This window comes from Melanotaenia boesemani, chromosome 13 (genome assembly GCF_017639745.1).
Source record: "Melanotaenia boesemani isolate fMelBoe1 chromosome 13, fMelBoe1.pri, whole genome shotgun sequence".
NCBI classification, from domain to species: domain Eukaryota; kingdom Metazoa; phylum Chordata; class Actinopteri; order Atheriniformes; family Melanotaeniidae; genus Melanotaenia; species Melanotaenia boesemani.
Genome location: NC_055694.1, coordinates 15,919,714 through 15,935,938, shown reverse-complemented (window position 1 = coordinate 15,935,938; position 16,225 = coordinate 15,919,714). Strand labels below are relative to the sequence as shown.

General features: G+C 38.1%; 1 protein-coding gene across 2 annotated transcripts in view; it reads right to left on the bottom strand.

Annotated features, from left to right (window-relative positions):
* Nucleotides 1–8,535, bottom strand: part of LOC121651306 (low-density lipoprotein receptor-related protein 1-like) — an 81,895-nt gene extending 73,360 nt beyond the window's left edge. The window contains exons 1-2 of one of the 2 annotated variants that reach the window (XM_042003395.1): nt 8,342–8,535; nt 7,978–8,230 (exon numbers count right to left, since the gene is read on the bottom strand). In XM_042003395.1, coding sequence (XP_041859329.1) covers nt 7,978–8,050 — 73 coding nt within the window. In that variant the 5' untranslated portion in view covers nt 8,051–8,230; nt 8,342–8,535. Of the gene's footprint in view, nt 1–7,977 lie in introns of both variants that reach the window. The other variant, XM_042003396.1, reaches the window with a different exon arrangement.
* Between the last annotated feature and the right edge of the window lie 7,690 nt (nt 8,536–16,225).

Genomic DNA, 16,225 nt, shown 5'->3' with positions numbered 1-16,225 from the left:
GAAGACTGGGGGGAAAGACTGACAGCCCTCCCCTTCAGCAGTCCCCTTTCAAAGCCCACCGAAATATCTCAAACAGAGATGTGAATTGTTAATTCAGCTTGCAAAGGCACTGTTTTTTCCACAGCTAGTGCCAATATGCTGACAAATTTGGGAGGGTTCAAAATCATACTGAGATGCTAAATTCGTGTCCACTTTACCGACAAAAGGAAATGAGAAAGGAACTTTTTAGTCTACTGAGATCAAACAGACAGCAAACACTGGACTCAATGATGCAAGGTACATATTCTCCTTACATGAACTCATATGTGCCCAGTATGCAGAGTTCCTTACCATTAAAGTCGTGCTAAGTCAAGTATTTCCTGCCAGAGCTAAATGGGAACTTGATCACACTACTGTGACTAAATGTTAAGAAATTCCAGTGACAGCATTTTCTGAAGAGAGAACAAACAACCACCCCCAAACAAAAAAAAAAGAAATCTCAACATGATTTGCCTGTTACTTTAAAAATATTAGAACTGATCATGTTTCCTTTCCTTATCAAGATAACCTTAGTACGGCAATCTATTAAAAGTACATACTCTAAGTTATTGTTTTGTTTAGTTTTTCAGAGGAATTTAAGGTCTTATTTGGACAGGGACCAAATTCAAAACTGAATGGTGATATTGGAGCTAAAATGAGAAATATCAGGCTACAATTATTTTTTCCTCATTAGTTCCTAAAAAAGAAAATTAAGAAATAACTATGTACCATTTTAAGCACTGTCTTGAGGTTATCAAGAAATGAAACCTACATCGGCATAAAGCATAAGCATGATTGTCAGAACAGCTAAAGTAAAGTTGCTCCATAATGCTGTGCTAAAAAATATTGAAGAAATGTTTAAATACTGAGCTGCCATACCCATGAAGTTAGAAATCCATAAATGACTTCCTGGTATGTGCATGCCCAGGCTCCAGTTGGCCGGCCTAGCTTGATTTTAAGCACACTACCATCCGTATGGAGCACACACTGCATTTCCTTATGTAGGGCCGCTGGAGCTGCACACTGTCTAAAGAGTGCAGAATGAATTGCCTCCAAGCACTATGCAAGGCAAAAAGCATTAAACACAAGAGGATGAGCAAATGCAAAGATGTACATATCCCTGACTTACAGAAACAGCCCTCCCAAGAGCCTGATAAAGTAGTTTTAAGGACATCCATTCATTCACAAGAGGCAATTTAAGTGTTGTGCAGGTTTTACGTAATCCAAAAAGCAATCTCAAAGGTTGGGAGGAACTCTTTGGGATGGAACAAGATAGGGCAAGTGAGTAAATGGTGGTGTGGCACCAATTTAGGAGCTGAGTGATGGAGGCATCCAGACACCATCACCAGCTGGGACACAATATTAACCCATCCGAACCCTACCCCCAATCCGTCTTCCTGGATATGGCCATCTGACTCCACAGATCAACCCCAGATCTGTGCAGCACATTCCAGCACCTTCTAATTGGTTTCATGTGTGCTGAAACCACCACAAAAAGACAATCTGCTACAGACGGACGGATGTATTTTAAAGAAACCAAACAGCTTGTTTGTACAAAGTATGAGAGGCTTTGCTTTGCGATTCAAAGTATTGCCTTAGGCTTCAACATGTAGTGTGAGTTTGATTTAGTTAAAAATGGCATATAATAATAACACCAACAGGCATATAGAGCACTGGACGGCAATGTTCAGAGAGTTTAATTTCTGAAATGTACTGTTTCACAGGCACACCTCTCACATTGAGCACATCTAGTGTTTGACCCATCCCAATGGCTCTGTGGACAGTTTTGAGGCTGAGCAACAGAGCATGGATTTCATTTAATGTTGTTAAAAGATAACAGTACAAATGGGAATTTGAAATAACTCGGAGGAATAAATAAATAGGATTTGGGTCCGTTTAGCCTTACTTGGTGAAATGAGAGTGTTATGACAAAGGACTGTTTCTCATCACCCATCACCTCTACCCTTCCTTGCCCTTCAGTATGGATATAAGTTCTTTAATACAGGTACAAGAGTTATAAAAAAAAACAATAACAATTTTTAATTAAATTCCTAAAGTCCAGTGTGTTAAGTTTAGCTGAATTTTAAAAAGAAAGAAAGAAAAAAAGAATCCTTGCATTAGAAGGTAACTAAAGCAAACACACAAGACTGGAAAGAGCAAAGAGAAGTTATTACTTTAACGGGAGACTTGCATTTTAATCTAATTCACTGAATTTTAAGCAGAAGTGGACAGAATTATGGGATGCCCTGTGTGTAAAGAATAAAAGTGTGATAAATGCCATCTAATTTAAGGCCTTCTACTGGCTGTTGCTGCAAGCCATTGAGGCAGCATTCTTCAATGCCACACTCTGCATTGCCCAACCAATGGAAACAATCTCCTAGCTCTGTCCAAGCCAAGTCACAGCCAGGCTCTGAAACTCTAAAAACCAGTTCACAGTGCACATCCAAAAATGGGCAATTCAAGTTCTTAAAAAACATGTTCAGAGAGGTTAAAAATGCATAAACAGCACAGGATTGAATCTGAGTTAGTGCCTACTCTCATCTCTGAAAGCCTTGTCTTTGTGACATCTCACAACAAAAGGGTACAGCTTTGACCTCAGAGGTAACCTGATGCGGCTCTGCAGGATGTCACAGGCCAGAGCCATAAAATGCAATGCAGTAAACGACACACATAGGGAGTGTGATTGATCGACATAAAAGATAAATTTAAATAGCCTCAAAGTGCTATCTAAAAAGAGTTGTTCTACACCCATCCTGTAGTCTCTGCATAGCAAAGCTCTGTGCAACCGCAGAGGAACGGTCAACCTAGATTCAGTCGTTATGAAAACAGAATATGGGAGCCACAGAATGAAGGCTGGACCACAGAAGTTGAAGCATTCACTGCAGCTCAGATGCTTGTAAATTCTGGTTTGAATCCATCCTCCAAAGCTACCAGAAAAAGGTAGGAATGGGAAACAAATGCACTATGTTCCTAAACAAGATGATTTGCTTCAGTTGATGGATGATTGTTTCTATGATTTCATTTGAGTGGATTGCAATGACTCACTCATTAGAATCACTCAGGAACGCTATTGGCTGAGTGATTGCTAAGAATGACTCAAACAATACCCAATGAGTTGCTGTGTACTTTACATAACAAATGACCTTTTTGTTCTGATTAAGGATCATAAATCTTCAGCATGAAAGAAAAAGTTGACCACTTTTTATACATGTGCTTTAGACCTTCTGAAAAAGCAGCTGATGCTTCAATGCCAGCATGGATGAGTTAAACCATCTAATGAGCAGCTGTTTCTAGTAAATAAAAAAGGCACAGAGTATGACTGCCCTCAAATGACACAACTGCTTTTAACCTTAATGTTAACATCAGAGTCGACGTTTCTTGAGAAGCTGAAGAGTTCACTTCAGTTGAGCAAGATTAGTGATACTTATTTTTGTCTGCACCATCTTCACAAGCACTTTTATCAGGTGACAATTTTAACAGCTATCAAGACATAAATGATCTACCCAGAGATAAGAGGGCAGAAAAAAATCTACAATGAAAAATACATTGGTAAATAATTTGGTTATACCTCACTAGCAGCTGGTAAAAGAATTTGTGTGACAAATTAATTTAAAATAATTAAGCATTAAGCATTTGCCATCTCATTTTAGTGTGTCAAGTTCTTTTTTATCCTGGATGAGAATGTGTACACCAACTTACCTCTATATTTTTGTCTCGGCAGACACCACAAAGTCTGTAGCATGCACAATTACAACCCAATGAGAAACACAGACTTTAATTAAAGTAAACAGTTCTGACACATTGCAGCAGTCCATGAAACTGAACCCCATCTCCATGTATCACTCTCCCCTGACCAGGTGTGAAAGCAGCCACGGGTCCTGAGATCAATCGATTCTCTAGTCAAGTGCAAAGTCAGCAACCCTGCCAACATCATGTGCATGAGTTGGTAAAACCGACATCGCCTGCACACACACACACACACAAAAAAAGAACGGCGCAGTGTCGAAAAACAACAAAGAAGTTGGTCAGGCCAGACTGAAGTGACAAGCGATGAGTTTACCATGAAATCAAACAGGAGCAACAAACCTAGTATTTTTACAGCTGTGCCAGATGTGTGACATGAACCATCATCAGATTTACACTAGAAAGGAGCAGAAAGCTAAAACGTAGAGAAAGCTTAATTTTGCATTGCAGGGGAAAAGAAGACAAAAAGTGCTGAATTAACACAAACCCACACTTCCCCTTTTGGCAAAAAAAGTCCAATTTATTCCACTCCGATCCAGGCACTAAATAAGATGAATAGTGATGTAGCTTGTAAATAACACCAATTATAGTTCATCCCTGCTTTTCACAGTCAACATTACTGTTCCACATCCACAATGTTGCCAAGACACTGCAGGCATTACTGTTGATCTGGTTTTACTTTCTAGTCACTGTTGATACAATTAAAAGCAGGAAGTCAAGGTCTATTCTCAGACTACAGTCAAGTATCCCCCTGTCTGCCATTATGATTTCACAATTGTTTTTCCAAAATGGAAAACACCCGAATATAAGCTTTACATAAAATATCCATGAAACATAATCATGAAATATAGAAGCTGCAGGATGCACACCGGACTTTGTTTTAGGTAAAATATTCCTCATCCTATATTTTTTGTCAATGCTTTTGACTGGAAGGAAGTCATTTTAAGGATTACCTGATACGTTTGCATCCAACAGTTTGAGGTATACAGAGTTATAATGAATACCCACTGACCTTTACTTTAAGAGGCAATCCAAGACCATCTATCTGTTGAATTTGCATGAAGGATGCTGATTTTATTTTCCAACAGATGGTTCTAGTGACAGTTCTGAGGCAAAGGTTACAATAAAAGGGTCAGGAAAACACAGGGTGGACACCTCAGGAATCCAACTATTCAGCCTCTGACCCAGATTTGAACATTTATCTGCTTCTTGGGGCTGTAGTGTTTGAGATTTCTAACTTTATGGACCCAACATCAACTTCTACATTCAACACTAAACTATTTAGTTTCATGAAATGTGGTGAATGTTTCGCCTGTAAAGAAATAAACCTAAACAAAGTCTTGAAACAAAACTGCTTTAACCATTTTTCATTTACTGTAAGTTTAACAATAACTGAAAAGATCAGTTGACTGTTTAATCAGTTACTGGCAAGACACACAGGACCTGCTTTGCCCAGTTAAGCTTACAACTAGCAATAGTTTTCAGCACAAATAAACATAACAAATGTATGTATGTATGTATTTAATCACTTTAATATGTCAGTAAATTGAGAGGATTAAATAAATAATTGTGTGTATAATTTTCCAAATGCTTTAAATAAGATGAAAAACACTCATCTTAACATTTGATTCATTTCCAAAATCCAGAATTTTCCATTATATGGAACAAAATAGAAGTGATGGTCCTTTTTCATTCTCATCTATCCAAATAGACACCCTGTGTTTTATAAAACCAACTAGACTTTAACCAGATAAAAAGTTTGGTTTTATGTTTAAATGTGAACTCCTTTAAGAACGTGTGTACTATATCAGAACAAACTAGTACATAAAAAGGAAAAGTGTGTTGTCTGGTCAGAGGAAGTACGGTTTTACTGTCAAAATATTAATTTTTTTTTTTTTTTTTCTGAAAATTGCAGAAAATCAGATCTGGGATTGGCCCAGCCGTTAAAACGAGTCAGTTAGCTGCAGGACAGTTGGCTCTGTGGTTCTTGAACAGTCGAGAACCAAGAGATTCTAAATTAATATGATTAAATAAGGTATTAAAAAATTATAAAGCAGCAATTTTTTAATGTTTAGGTATTTTTTATTTATTAAATATTGAAACATGAAACAAAATGACTCCCAATCAGTGTTGTGACGAATAACAAGGAATTTTATCTCTCCTCTTAATCCACCGTTTCACAAACTAAATTAAAGCAATTAAAACACTTTTAAGTATTTTCTTCTTTTACTTATTACATTGAGCTTGTGTAGGTTTTAGGGAAATACACTAAATAAAGCAGCAATCTAGAGTTTTTTTTAAGATGTTGATGGGCATGTTTTAATTTTTTCTGATTCGCTGGGAATAGAAAACCAAATAACAGCTAACCAAATCATGAGAAAATAAAATGTAAAATAAGTTCATGCTTTCTTATATTTTCTTGAAAGACCACTGATTCACCACAACTAGTACTTTGCTGAGTCAGATATTGTTACATAACATAAAAACGCCAAAAAGTGATCAACACTAAAGATCATTAACAAAGATTTATGCAGTTAAATAGCTGGTAATTCTTAACTTTCCTCTCACCAAATTCGGAGAGGATTAAAAGGTTGGACTTCGAATTGTACTCACTAACTTTTACCCTTTTATGTTCATACTATTCCACTAGGAAATGGCTAAATCTGTTCAACTGTTCAAAACGACATGTCACATATGCTGTATGGCAGGGCTACTCAATTTGGTCCCACAAGGGCCGCAGTCCTGCAGGTTTTCAGTGTATCCCTGCTCCAACATGCCTGAGCAGGGATACATTGCTGGGATACATTGATCAACATAAATGGATGCAAATTAATTTGAGTCATTGGTGTTGGACCAGGGATACCATGAAAAACTGGATGACTGCAGCCCTCGTAGGACCAAAATGAGTAGCACTACTGTATGGTCTGGACCCTGTTCTTTGCTTCACCCCTCCCTCATCCTTTGCTTTCCAACCATCCCGGTTTCAATCACATCTAAGTTGGATTAATGGTCTCCCTGTGTCCAGATGTTACATACTGATAGAGGAGGAGGGAGGAGCTTGCATACTCCTGTAACCTCAGCTATAACTTTCTTTCTAAACAGCCCAAACTTATGTAAGATCTTCTGAAATGGGACAGGCCTGTAAGCTTTTGTAGAGGCATGCTGTATACTGGCTGGCCTCAGTGACTAAATTACAGCCTATGCTTTACTCTTTGGAACTAAAGCATCACAAAACTTTATCCATACAGAATGCAGCCAAGAGATGATGTAACACAGGACACAACTAGTTATCTCATAACTACATACAAGGTTGCTTAAAGGGGAAAATGCACAGAAATATGCTCCTTTGTACATTTCAAACAGGACAAAGCAATGTTAGCTCAACAGGTCTATAATGCATCGTGACAAGAGCAATGGTGCATTTAATGGCTCATAATTACCAACAAGGATTCATGAGCATCAAGGAGCCCCCAGAACGTAAGAGGATGAGTGCACGACTATTCATTTCACTCTCAGACATTACCTGGTTGTCAGTAATAATCTATAATTCCCAGGCAGCCACTAAACGTTACACGTCGAGGCAAGCCGCGCCATTAAGTGCAACCAGACAACAGTTGTTTTCATATGCACCAAGTAACTAAAAACAAAAATGAAAGCTGATCTGCACGACAGGTTTGGATTCGGAAGTAAGCGCAGGGTTCCCTCAATGTGAATAAAAAAGCAGCAGGTTGGTTTGGATTGTTGCTATCAGCTGCAGTATATTTTCCCCTTTTCTTCTTTTTTGTAAATAGAGGGGATATAGAGGTATTTCGCATCAGAAATTCACTCGTTTTGTGTAAATAGGTCGTTCATACAAAAACAGCGATTGCTTGCTACCTGCTGAATATGCCAACAGTGAATAACCTCACTGTCTGCCGTCCTTCCAGTGAGGCCCTTTCTGTCTGCTCAGACAGAAGCAGCTACAAACGCAGACTGATTTAAGGTAAAAACGAATTAGCACACTCCCTATATGTGCGATACTTTCTCTGACAGAAGGCTTTTGGTCTTTCCCTCTGAAGCGCCTTATGTGGCACACTGTGTTATTATAAAAACACCGTATTTTCGTTGTTGGCTCTTGCTATGGTGATCATAGGCCTGTGCACAGATGCTTCGCAATGAAAAGTGCTCATGCTCTCTCGAATATCACAATGCAAGATAACACAAGAGGTTTCTTACCTATGGTTACACCGTTAGGAGAAATTATCTCCAAGCTGAGTATAAATCCCAAGAAGAACAACCTCATTGCCATCTCTTGAGCAATGCCCGATGGCACTGCTGTAAGAAAGGAATAGATGTAAAGTTGGCTGGCTTTCTGGAACCAAACAGCCCGATCAGCCACCTCATCCGAACCCTCTCAATGGTCCGGGGTGCGATTGTCCGTTAAGTTGCACCGTCAATCTGGCGCACGGTGGCCGCTTCAAACGGGCTTCTGTAACAAAAGGAGACTTGCTACAGCCAATGAGGCTATGAGCACTGCAGCAGCACAATCATGTATATTTCTAATTGATTATCTGCATTCAAACATGATGCACAGTGTAACCTCTATATCTGTGCTTGTCGGGGTCTCCCTGTTACCACACCATGCCACCAGAATCGTCCAGTTGCACAGAAGAAGCGCTGCACCAGATGCGTCCTCTCAGCTCATTCCGTGCCAAACTAAAAGGAGAAATTAAAAGGTAAAACGTGTTTCTTTCGTCGGAGTCCCAATAGATCCCTGCGCTTGTGGCTGCATGAGTGGACGGTCAGCTTCTCAAGCCCCAGCACCGTTGACGAGCGCGTGACGTAACGCTCACCCCCTCCAAAAGGCATTGCGCTGCCTGCGCATGCTCCAACACACCTTTTTTTCCCTCTTTTGCTCTCCCTTCTTTCATGCGAGGTGGCAGGGAGAGAGGAGTGGAGCTACAATTGGTTCTTGGGGTCACCGATATTGGTTCAATTTTTCTATGGAATGCGGATTTTTTAATTGATAATGAGAATTGAATTATAAAGCCATTTTTTCAAACACTCTTCAGTTATACAACATAGTATTGGATTTTCAGTTATTTTTTTTTTTCCTGTTATTTTCCTCTTAAAGTCACTTTCAACTTCGTAAAGTTAGAAATAAATATAAGTCAGCTAATTCCCGTGTCATGTCATTGTGAAAATAAATCATCCACCTTAAGAACTGCATTTGGTTTGCTGGTCAAAGTGGAAAAGCACCAAACAATTAATAATGTATGCGTAGATGTGGCACAATCTCTGCATTCTGCATTAGGGTGCCCTCTAGTGGTGTATAAGAAAAGAAAAAGATATTACTCTGGCTACACAATTATGGGTAAACATGGGTTATAGTACAAAAAGTTAATAGTTTTTCTAACATAGAATAAATAAATATGTGATCATTACAGTCTAAATGTCTCTTCTTCAGCAAAATAGGCTAAACGTTTCAAGCAGAATTTATGCATTGGTCTATTTCTTTGACCTTCCTACTTTAACTTCTGTATTGGTGTGAGTGGGACCTGGTAGTTCGATTACAATTTTGATGTGTTTCTGTTCTAATTCTGTTGGTTTTGCAGAAGAAAATCAATAATCTATGAATAGATATGAATAGATTAAACAGATTCAGCAGCAGACGTGCTAGTAGATATATATATGTATGTATGTATACATATATATGTGTATTTTGAAACAGCTTTAAGACAGGTGTTGATGGAGGAGAGCTATGTTTGTAAACTTACATGTTCTCCATAAGGATTTTCCAAACTGGATTTGAGGAAAAATATTAGATGATATTGTGTTGGGGGGGGCAAAATAATATCCAGCTGGTTGGTGAAATATTACTAGATGTATATTTCTTTCAGTTACCTGATTATCATGTCTCCAAAAATACAAGTTACCAATTCAACAGTTTGGTGTAAACAAAAAAAAAAAAAAAAAAAAAAAAAAAAATTGAGGAAAAAAAGAAGAAAAACTTCATTTCAGGGTTGTGAAAAGATTGAGTCGTCTGATTAACTATCTCTACCTGCAGGGGGCACCGAATACCAACATTACAAAGAGGAATGAAGATTTGACTCCAGTGTCTAACATTACAAAAGGAATCCAGCAACTTAAAGTTGTCTTTCAGTTGTTGTTTTTATTCTTTTTACATACTTTTCATTGGAAATTCCGCCAGAAATGTGTAATCCCAAATCATTGCTCATTTATTCCATCCAAAGTAAAATAGTATCACAAATGCTAATTTATTATTCATTATGCTGGTGCAATTTAAACTTGGGTAATAAAACCAAAAGGTGTGTATTTCATACTACACAAAGAGACAGAATAAGACATTTCTTTCATGGGTTTTCAGCTCACAGATGTTTACCAAGAGCCAGAATGGTGAGAGAGAATGTTAAGTATGTGGAGAATCTGTAAAAAACATGCCTGGATCTCACTTTAATTCATGTATTTTTCAGTCCAAGCAGACAAAAATGCTTTTGTGGTGTTTTAGTTTTTCTTTTCCTTTTTGTTTTGGGGGGGGGCTAATCTTATCACACCATTAACTTAAAAAGTGTTTCTTTTCAAGTTAAAAAAATAATTTATTTGGCATTTTTGCTTAATTGCTATCTCTTTTGTTTGTCAACACCAACATGATTGCTGGTGTCACCTCAGCCTAAAAATGCCTCCTTCCTGGGAGGAGGGTTGAGTACTGTCATCCAAAAAGAGACAGACTCCAGCATGCTGTGTGGGAGACAGCTTGAAAGAGTGCCAGCGTAAACACTCCCGGACCACATGTTCTCCCAGGGCAGAGGGGCTGGCCTCTCTCCAAGCACATCTGCACACAATCCCTCAGCTCATAGCAAGCTAGCCAAGGAAACAGAGCGCAGCAAAGGAGGGCGAGGGGTAGAGAAGTGTTCCCAGACAGGGAGAACCTGCTTTCTCTTTGATCCTCTGGTGTCAACGATGAAAGTGAAACATCTAACTTGGGGAAAAAAAAGAAAAAAAAAAGAAAAACAAAGGACAAAACATTCAGAGGAAGGTTGAGATAAACCTCTTTCCTGTATATAAAGTTAGTAAAAACTGTGTTTGAAGACATTGTAATCTTTACTACTGCACACCAGTATCACAGTAGTGGATTTAAATGCCAAAGTCTGTGTGTCAATTGTCAACCAACTTGTCTCTAAACTTAAGAAAATATGGATTTCTATATTTTAAAATATCTGACTGCACAACACTAGTTTGAATCTGTAATCTATTGCTGTGTGCAATTTCCAACAATTTTTCCTGTGGTGTATTCATTTATCTAAAGAAAATCAAAACAAAACAAAAAAATGCACCTCATATAAGCCTAAGTGTAACAAAGAATGTCCTGTCGTAGTTTGTTGCCCTTTGGTTTGCCAGTGAAGTGTAGCTTTGTGCATATTTTCACAGAGACTTAATTACTGAGCATGCTATGCTGACAACACCTGAGGAATGCAGAGCATGCAACAGCAGCCTGAGTTCGCCTCACCACCACCCCCAACATTCACCCCACCTTCATTCACCCTCATCTGCAACCCTCCCCCATATAGCTCCAACAGCAGAGCACCCGTCCAACACAAAGTACAGCTTGGCATTTTCACAGGAGGTTATAGAAAGTTAATCAATGTGATTGTATGGTTATGCTTTTCTACCAGAAATCAGCACCAGATTGTTCAAGATTAAAATACTTGCTTCAGAAATTTCTGTTTTTATTAAATGATTGTTTTCTGTTAGTAGAGAAAACTATCCCAGTTACCAACAGGCCTCATTATTCCTGTTACTGGTGAATTCACAGTGTGTGTTGGCTGACTCGGGTACCCTGCTGACTGAGTCACTCCTCAAACTGGCCTTGAGCTCTGTGGAACTCACGGCCCATCTGGCTGAACACTTGCACACCATATCAAAACACTGCATAGATTTAAACAGGAGGGAGTGAACAACTCTGGGTGACCTAATTGTGGTTGAATATGGTTCAGTCAAATAACTGTAACTATCTGGCTGGGAGAATGAAGGCAACACAGAATATATTGTTACTTTTAAGCTAGTGCAGTCAGTGGCTCAAGACCTAACATTGTATAGATACATGTGGGAAATAAAGATAGAGAACATGATTCAGCTGAGCTTCTTTCATCTGTCTGACTACACCTTCATGTCCATGTATATTACTCTCTCTCTCTCTCTCTCTAGACACACACACACACACACACACACACACACACATATATGTATGTATGTATTCATGTATATATACAGTCAAGTCCAAAATTATTCATACCTCTGGCAAATTCTGATTTAAAGTTACTCTTATTCATCCAGCAAATTTTTTCTTGATTGGAAATAACACAGGTATCTCCCAGAAGATTATAAGATGATTTACAAGAGGCATCATTGTGGAAAAATAGATTTCTCAGCTTTTGAACAAAAAGTGGCATGTCCAAAATTATTCATACCCTTTGCAAACTGTTTGCAAAGTTCTAGACCTTTCCAAATAGTCCAAGCTGTTCTAAAGCATCCTAATTACCATGATTCATTGGGGACAGCGTTTTTAATTAACTCAACAGGTGAAAAACAGCAGCTCCCTGCAGTTGGTTTGTGGACAGTCATTGCTAAGACAAAGGAGCTTACTGAGGACCTGTGGCTGCGTATTCGGGCTGCTCACAAGTCAGGAAAGGGCTATAAGGCCATATCTAAATGTTTTCAAGTTCCAGTGGCTTCAGTGCAAAGTATTATTAAAAAATACAAGACGTTTCACACTGGGGGAAATCTTAGAGGATGTGGTCGGAAGCCAAAAGTGATAACTGTGCTGGCCAGGAGGATAGTGAGAGAGGTGAAAAAGAATCCAAGGATCTCCACCAAGGCCATCCTGCTGAATCTGGGCTCTGCTGGTGGCAACATCTCAAAGCAGACAGTTCAATGGACACTGCATACTGCTGGGTTCCATGGACGCAGACCAAGGAGGACACCACTTCTCCAGATAAGGCACACAAAAGCCCGCTTGGCCTTTGCAAATGCTCATCTGGGCAAAGAAGAAGACTTCTGGTGTTCTGTTTTATGGTCAGATGAAAGAAAAATGAAATTGTTTGGCCACAATGATGTGTCCTTCATTTGGCGTCAAAAAGGAGATGCCTTCAACCCTAAGAACACCGTCCCCACTGTCAAACATGGTGGTGGGAGCCTGATGCTTTGGGGGTACTTTTCAGCCAATGGCCCAAGGAATCTAATCGCAGTAAACGGCACCATGAAAAAAGAGCAATACATCAAGATTCTTAACAACATCAGGCAGTCTGCAGAGAAATTTGACCTTGGGCACCAGTGGACATTTCAGCACGACAACAACCCAAAACACACAGCAAAAGTGAAGAAATGGTTAGTGGACAAAAACATAACGGTTTGCAGTGGCCCAGCCAGAGTCCTGACTTCAATCCAATTGAGAATCTGTGGAGGGAGCTAAAGATCAGGGTGATGGCAAGGAGACCCTACAACCTGAAAGAGTTGGAGCTCATCGCTAAAGATGAATGGGCAAAAATATCAGTGGCGACATGCAAAAAGCTGGTTATCAATTATAGGAAACGGTTGAAGGCTGTAATAGCCAATAAAGAATTTTCTATTGATTTATAGAGAAAAGTGTGAATAATTTTGGACATGCCACTTTTTGTTCAAATGTAAATAAAAGCAGAGAAATATTTTTTTCCATAATGATGCCTCTTGTACATGATTTTAAAATCTTCTGGGAGACGCCCGTGTCATTTCCAATCAAGAAAAAAAGTTGCAGGTTGAATAAAAGTAATTTGCCAGAGGAATGAATAATTTTGGGCTTGACTGTGTGTGTGTGTGTGTGTATGTATGTATGTGTATATATATATATATATATATATAATTATATGACACAATTAGACAAAAAACACTTTTCTTATTAATAAGATAGGGCCTGTCAAAATGCATGATGATTAATGAAAAATCTGTAAAAAGTAATTCTGCTCACAGTTACAGAAATTACTCCGACTCTGTGCCCACAAATAATGGTTGGGTTTGTAATGTCTTTGTCCATCTTGTTCATGTTTTTCAAAAATATTTTCTTTATCTATTCCTCATTCAATCTTATTGACATGCCTTGCACAGCTAGCTATTACCCACTCTTGGAGTGCTGCTACCTACGGTTTAATTAAACGACCAAAAATCACTGTATAAAACAGGAATTACACTAAAGAGATTTTTATCAAAATTGCTTACGGGGGAAAAAAAAAGACTCTCTTGAAGGTTCAACATAAAGGACATGCTGATCAAGCAATTACCAGTTGCTGGAAGCAGGAGCAGCCACTTTTAACCATTGATTACTTGCTGTATTTGATTCTTAACGTAAAGCATTAGTTATGGAGGGGGGGCACAAGTGGTCCATAAAAAAACAAACAACAAGAAACAAGAAGAATTTTTCCATAACAGTGATCGCAGCATTTCTTGGCTTGAGTCAGCCTTTTTACTGGAACATACTCTTGGGCCACCCTTATACCTTGATTGAACCATGCCCATGCAGTGACTGTGGTGTGTTACAGTTTTTCAGTCATTAAAAGAAAAACTGGGAGGTGTGTTCACATTATCAGCGACCTATATGTGACTTACACTATTAGCCAAAAGTTTGGAAACACTTTACTTTTAGATTTATTGGGGAAGTGAGTAAAGCTCTAATGTTGAGAAATAGCTTAGCACATCTGCATCCATATGCTAATTAGCTATGTGCTAGTTACTTTACCTTGAAAATCTTTGTCATGAATAAGAATGGGTGTGAATGTAGGACCCAGGCTCCAAGTCTGTCCATAACTCGTTTTAGACTGGTTAACTCTCATTTAGGATTTTTTGCTTTGTTTTATTTCAAAGGATTTTGGGGCACTCATGTCCTTAATTTTGATGGAGTAGCTTGACAAAAAGGGGTCAGAGTGCAAGAAAATGACCAGGACTAAAACCTGGATATACTGCATTAACAAACTTCAGCCTCTACACATGGGGAGCAGTATAACTCAACTGGTCAAGTTTATTTGGCTTATACTAACACAGGGACTAGTAATCAAATCAGCTGATGTTATATTTGCAGCACAGTAAAGTAGTGCTTTTCTGTTAATATATGGATGCTGCTTCTGGAATTTACATTATCATGTGAGCAAAGGGTCTTTTGTTGATATTATTTAGTCCTATTTGCACACATGATCCAACCTGGATGTAAAGCCTTGGTAGCTCAAAATAAAAAAAAACTACTTGACTTAAATCCATGTCTGAGTTGTCCTGTTGCCCTATAATATGCATTGCCTGAGACAGTGCAACACTGTCTCCATTTAAAAATAAAAAGGGGGTACTAAAAAAAGAATAAAAAAAATGTTAAAAAAATTATTTAAGAAAAAATTACCCCAACTTTGTATTATTTAGTGTTACTTAAACTGAGCAACAGTACACATATACCATTACATACATAGCATTTTCTAAAGATATCTACAAGTGCAGTCCAAAGGCAGTTGTGTATTCTCCACAGAAATGTTGCTTTGTTTGTCAGATATCTCCTTCCTAAAACTTGTCATTATCAGGACCAGTGCAGGTTAAAACTATTTCCTGAAGTGTACGAATGTTAGTCTTAAACTTTTTAAGAATTTACCCAGAACACTTTTATGCTTGTTGTGCAGGAGCACACACAGGGACCACAAAGGACTCATTACAGCCATGCTGCTTTGTGGAAAGCGTTTCACATTGGACATTTAAAGTTACATAATATGCAGTTTATACTGTATATTATACAGTTTAAACTGCATATGGTTGTTTTCAGAATTTCATTGTCTGTTTTTCAAATCACTATATTAGGAATGTATACTGACATATCAAATTTGTTTAAGAAAGCATGTCAGTTTGTGCAATAAACAAAGAAATTATTTTTGGGAGGATAAAAAGTTTTACTGAACTTTACTATTGTCAGGATTCTTGTAGAAAAAAATGAATAGATGAAATTTTTAAGCCTCAGTGTTGTTGGGCTTAATTGTAACTGTACTGTAATTAAATTATGCTTATGGTTTCCATATTGTCTCAGTTCAATTCAATCACAAGAATGTTGGCTTTCAAATTTTATGTTTCAGGTGTACAGATTTACACACAGGACTTGAAAAAAACTAAACAAAACAAAACATGGAAGGTATTTATTCATTAAGGAATAAGCAAAAAAAAATTTTAATTGCACCATGCATATGTTCACTAAAATCTAAATTTGAATGCTTGATTATTAAGACTCAGTCTTGCTGTTGTTAACTGGTTTTAAAGCAAAACTCTGATATATTTTAAGCTACTCAATAAGTAGCCGTTCATGACAGCTGATTTCAGGGATAAATTTTGAGAGCTTTAGAAAATGTCCAGTTGTTACTGTAAAAGGACTGCACTGCATCACATCGATTCATAGTTGGAAAATAAAAAGTGA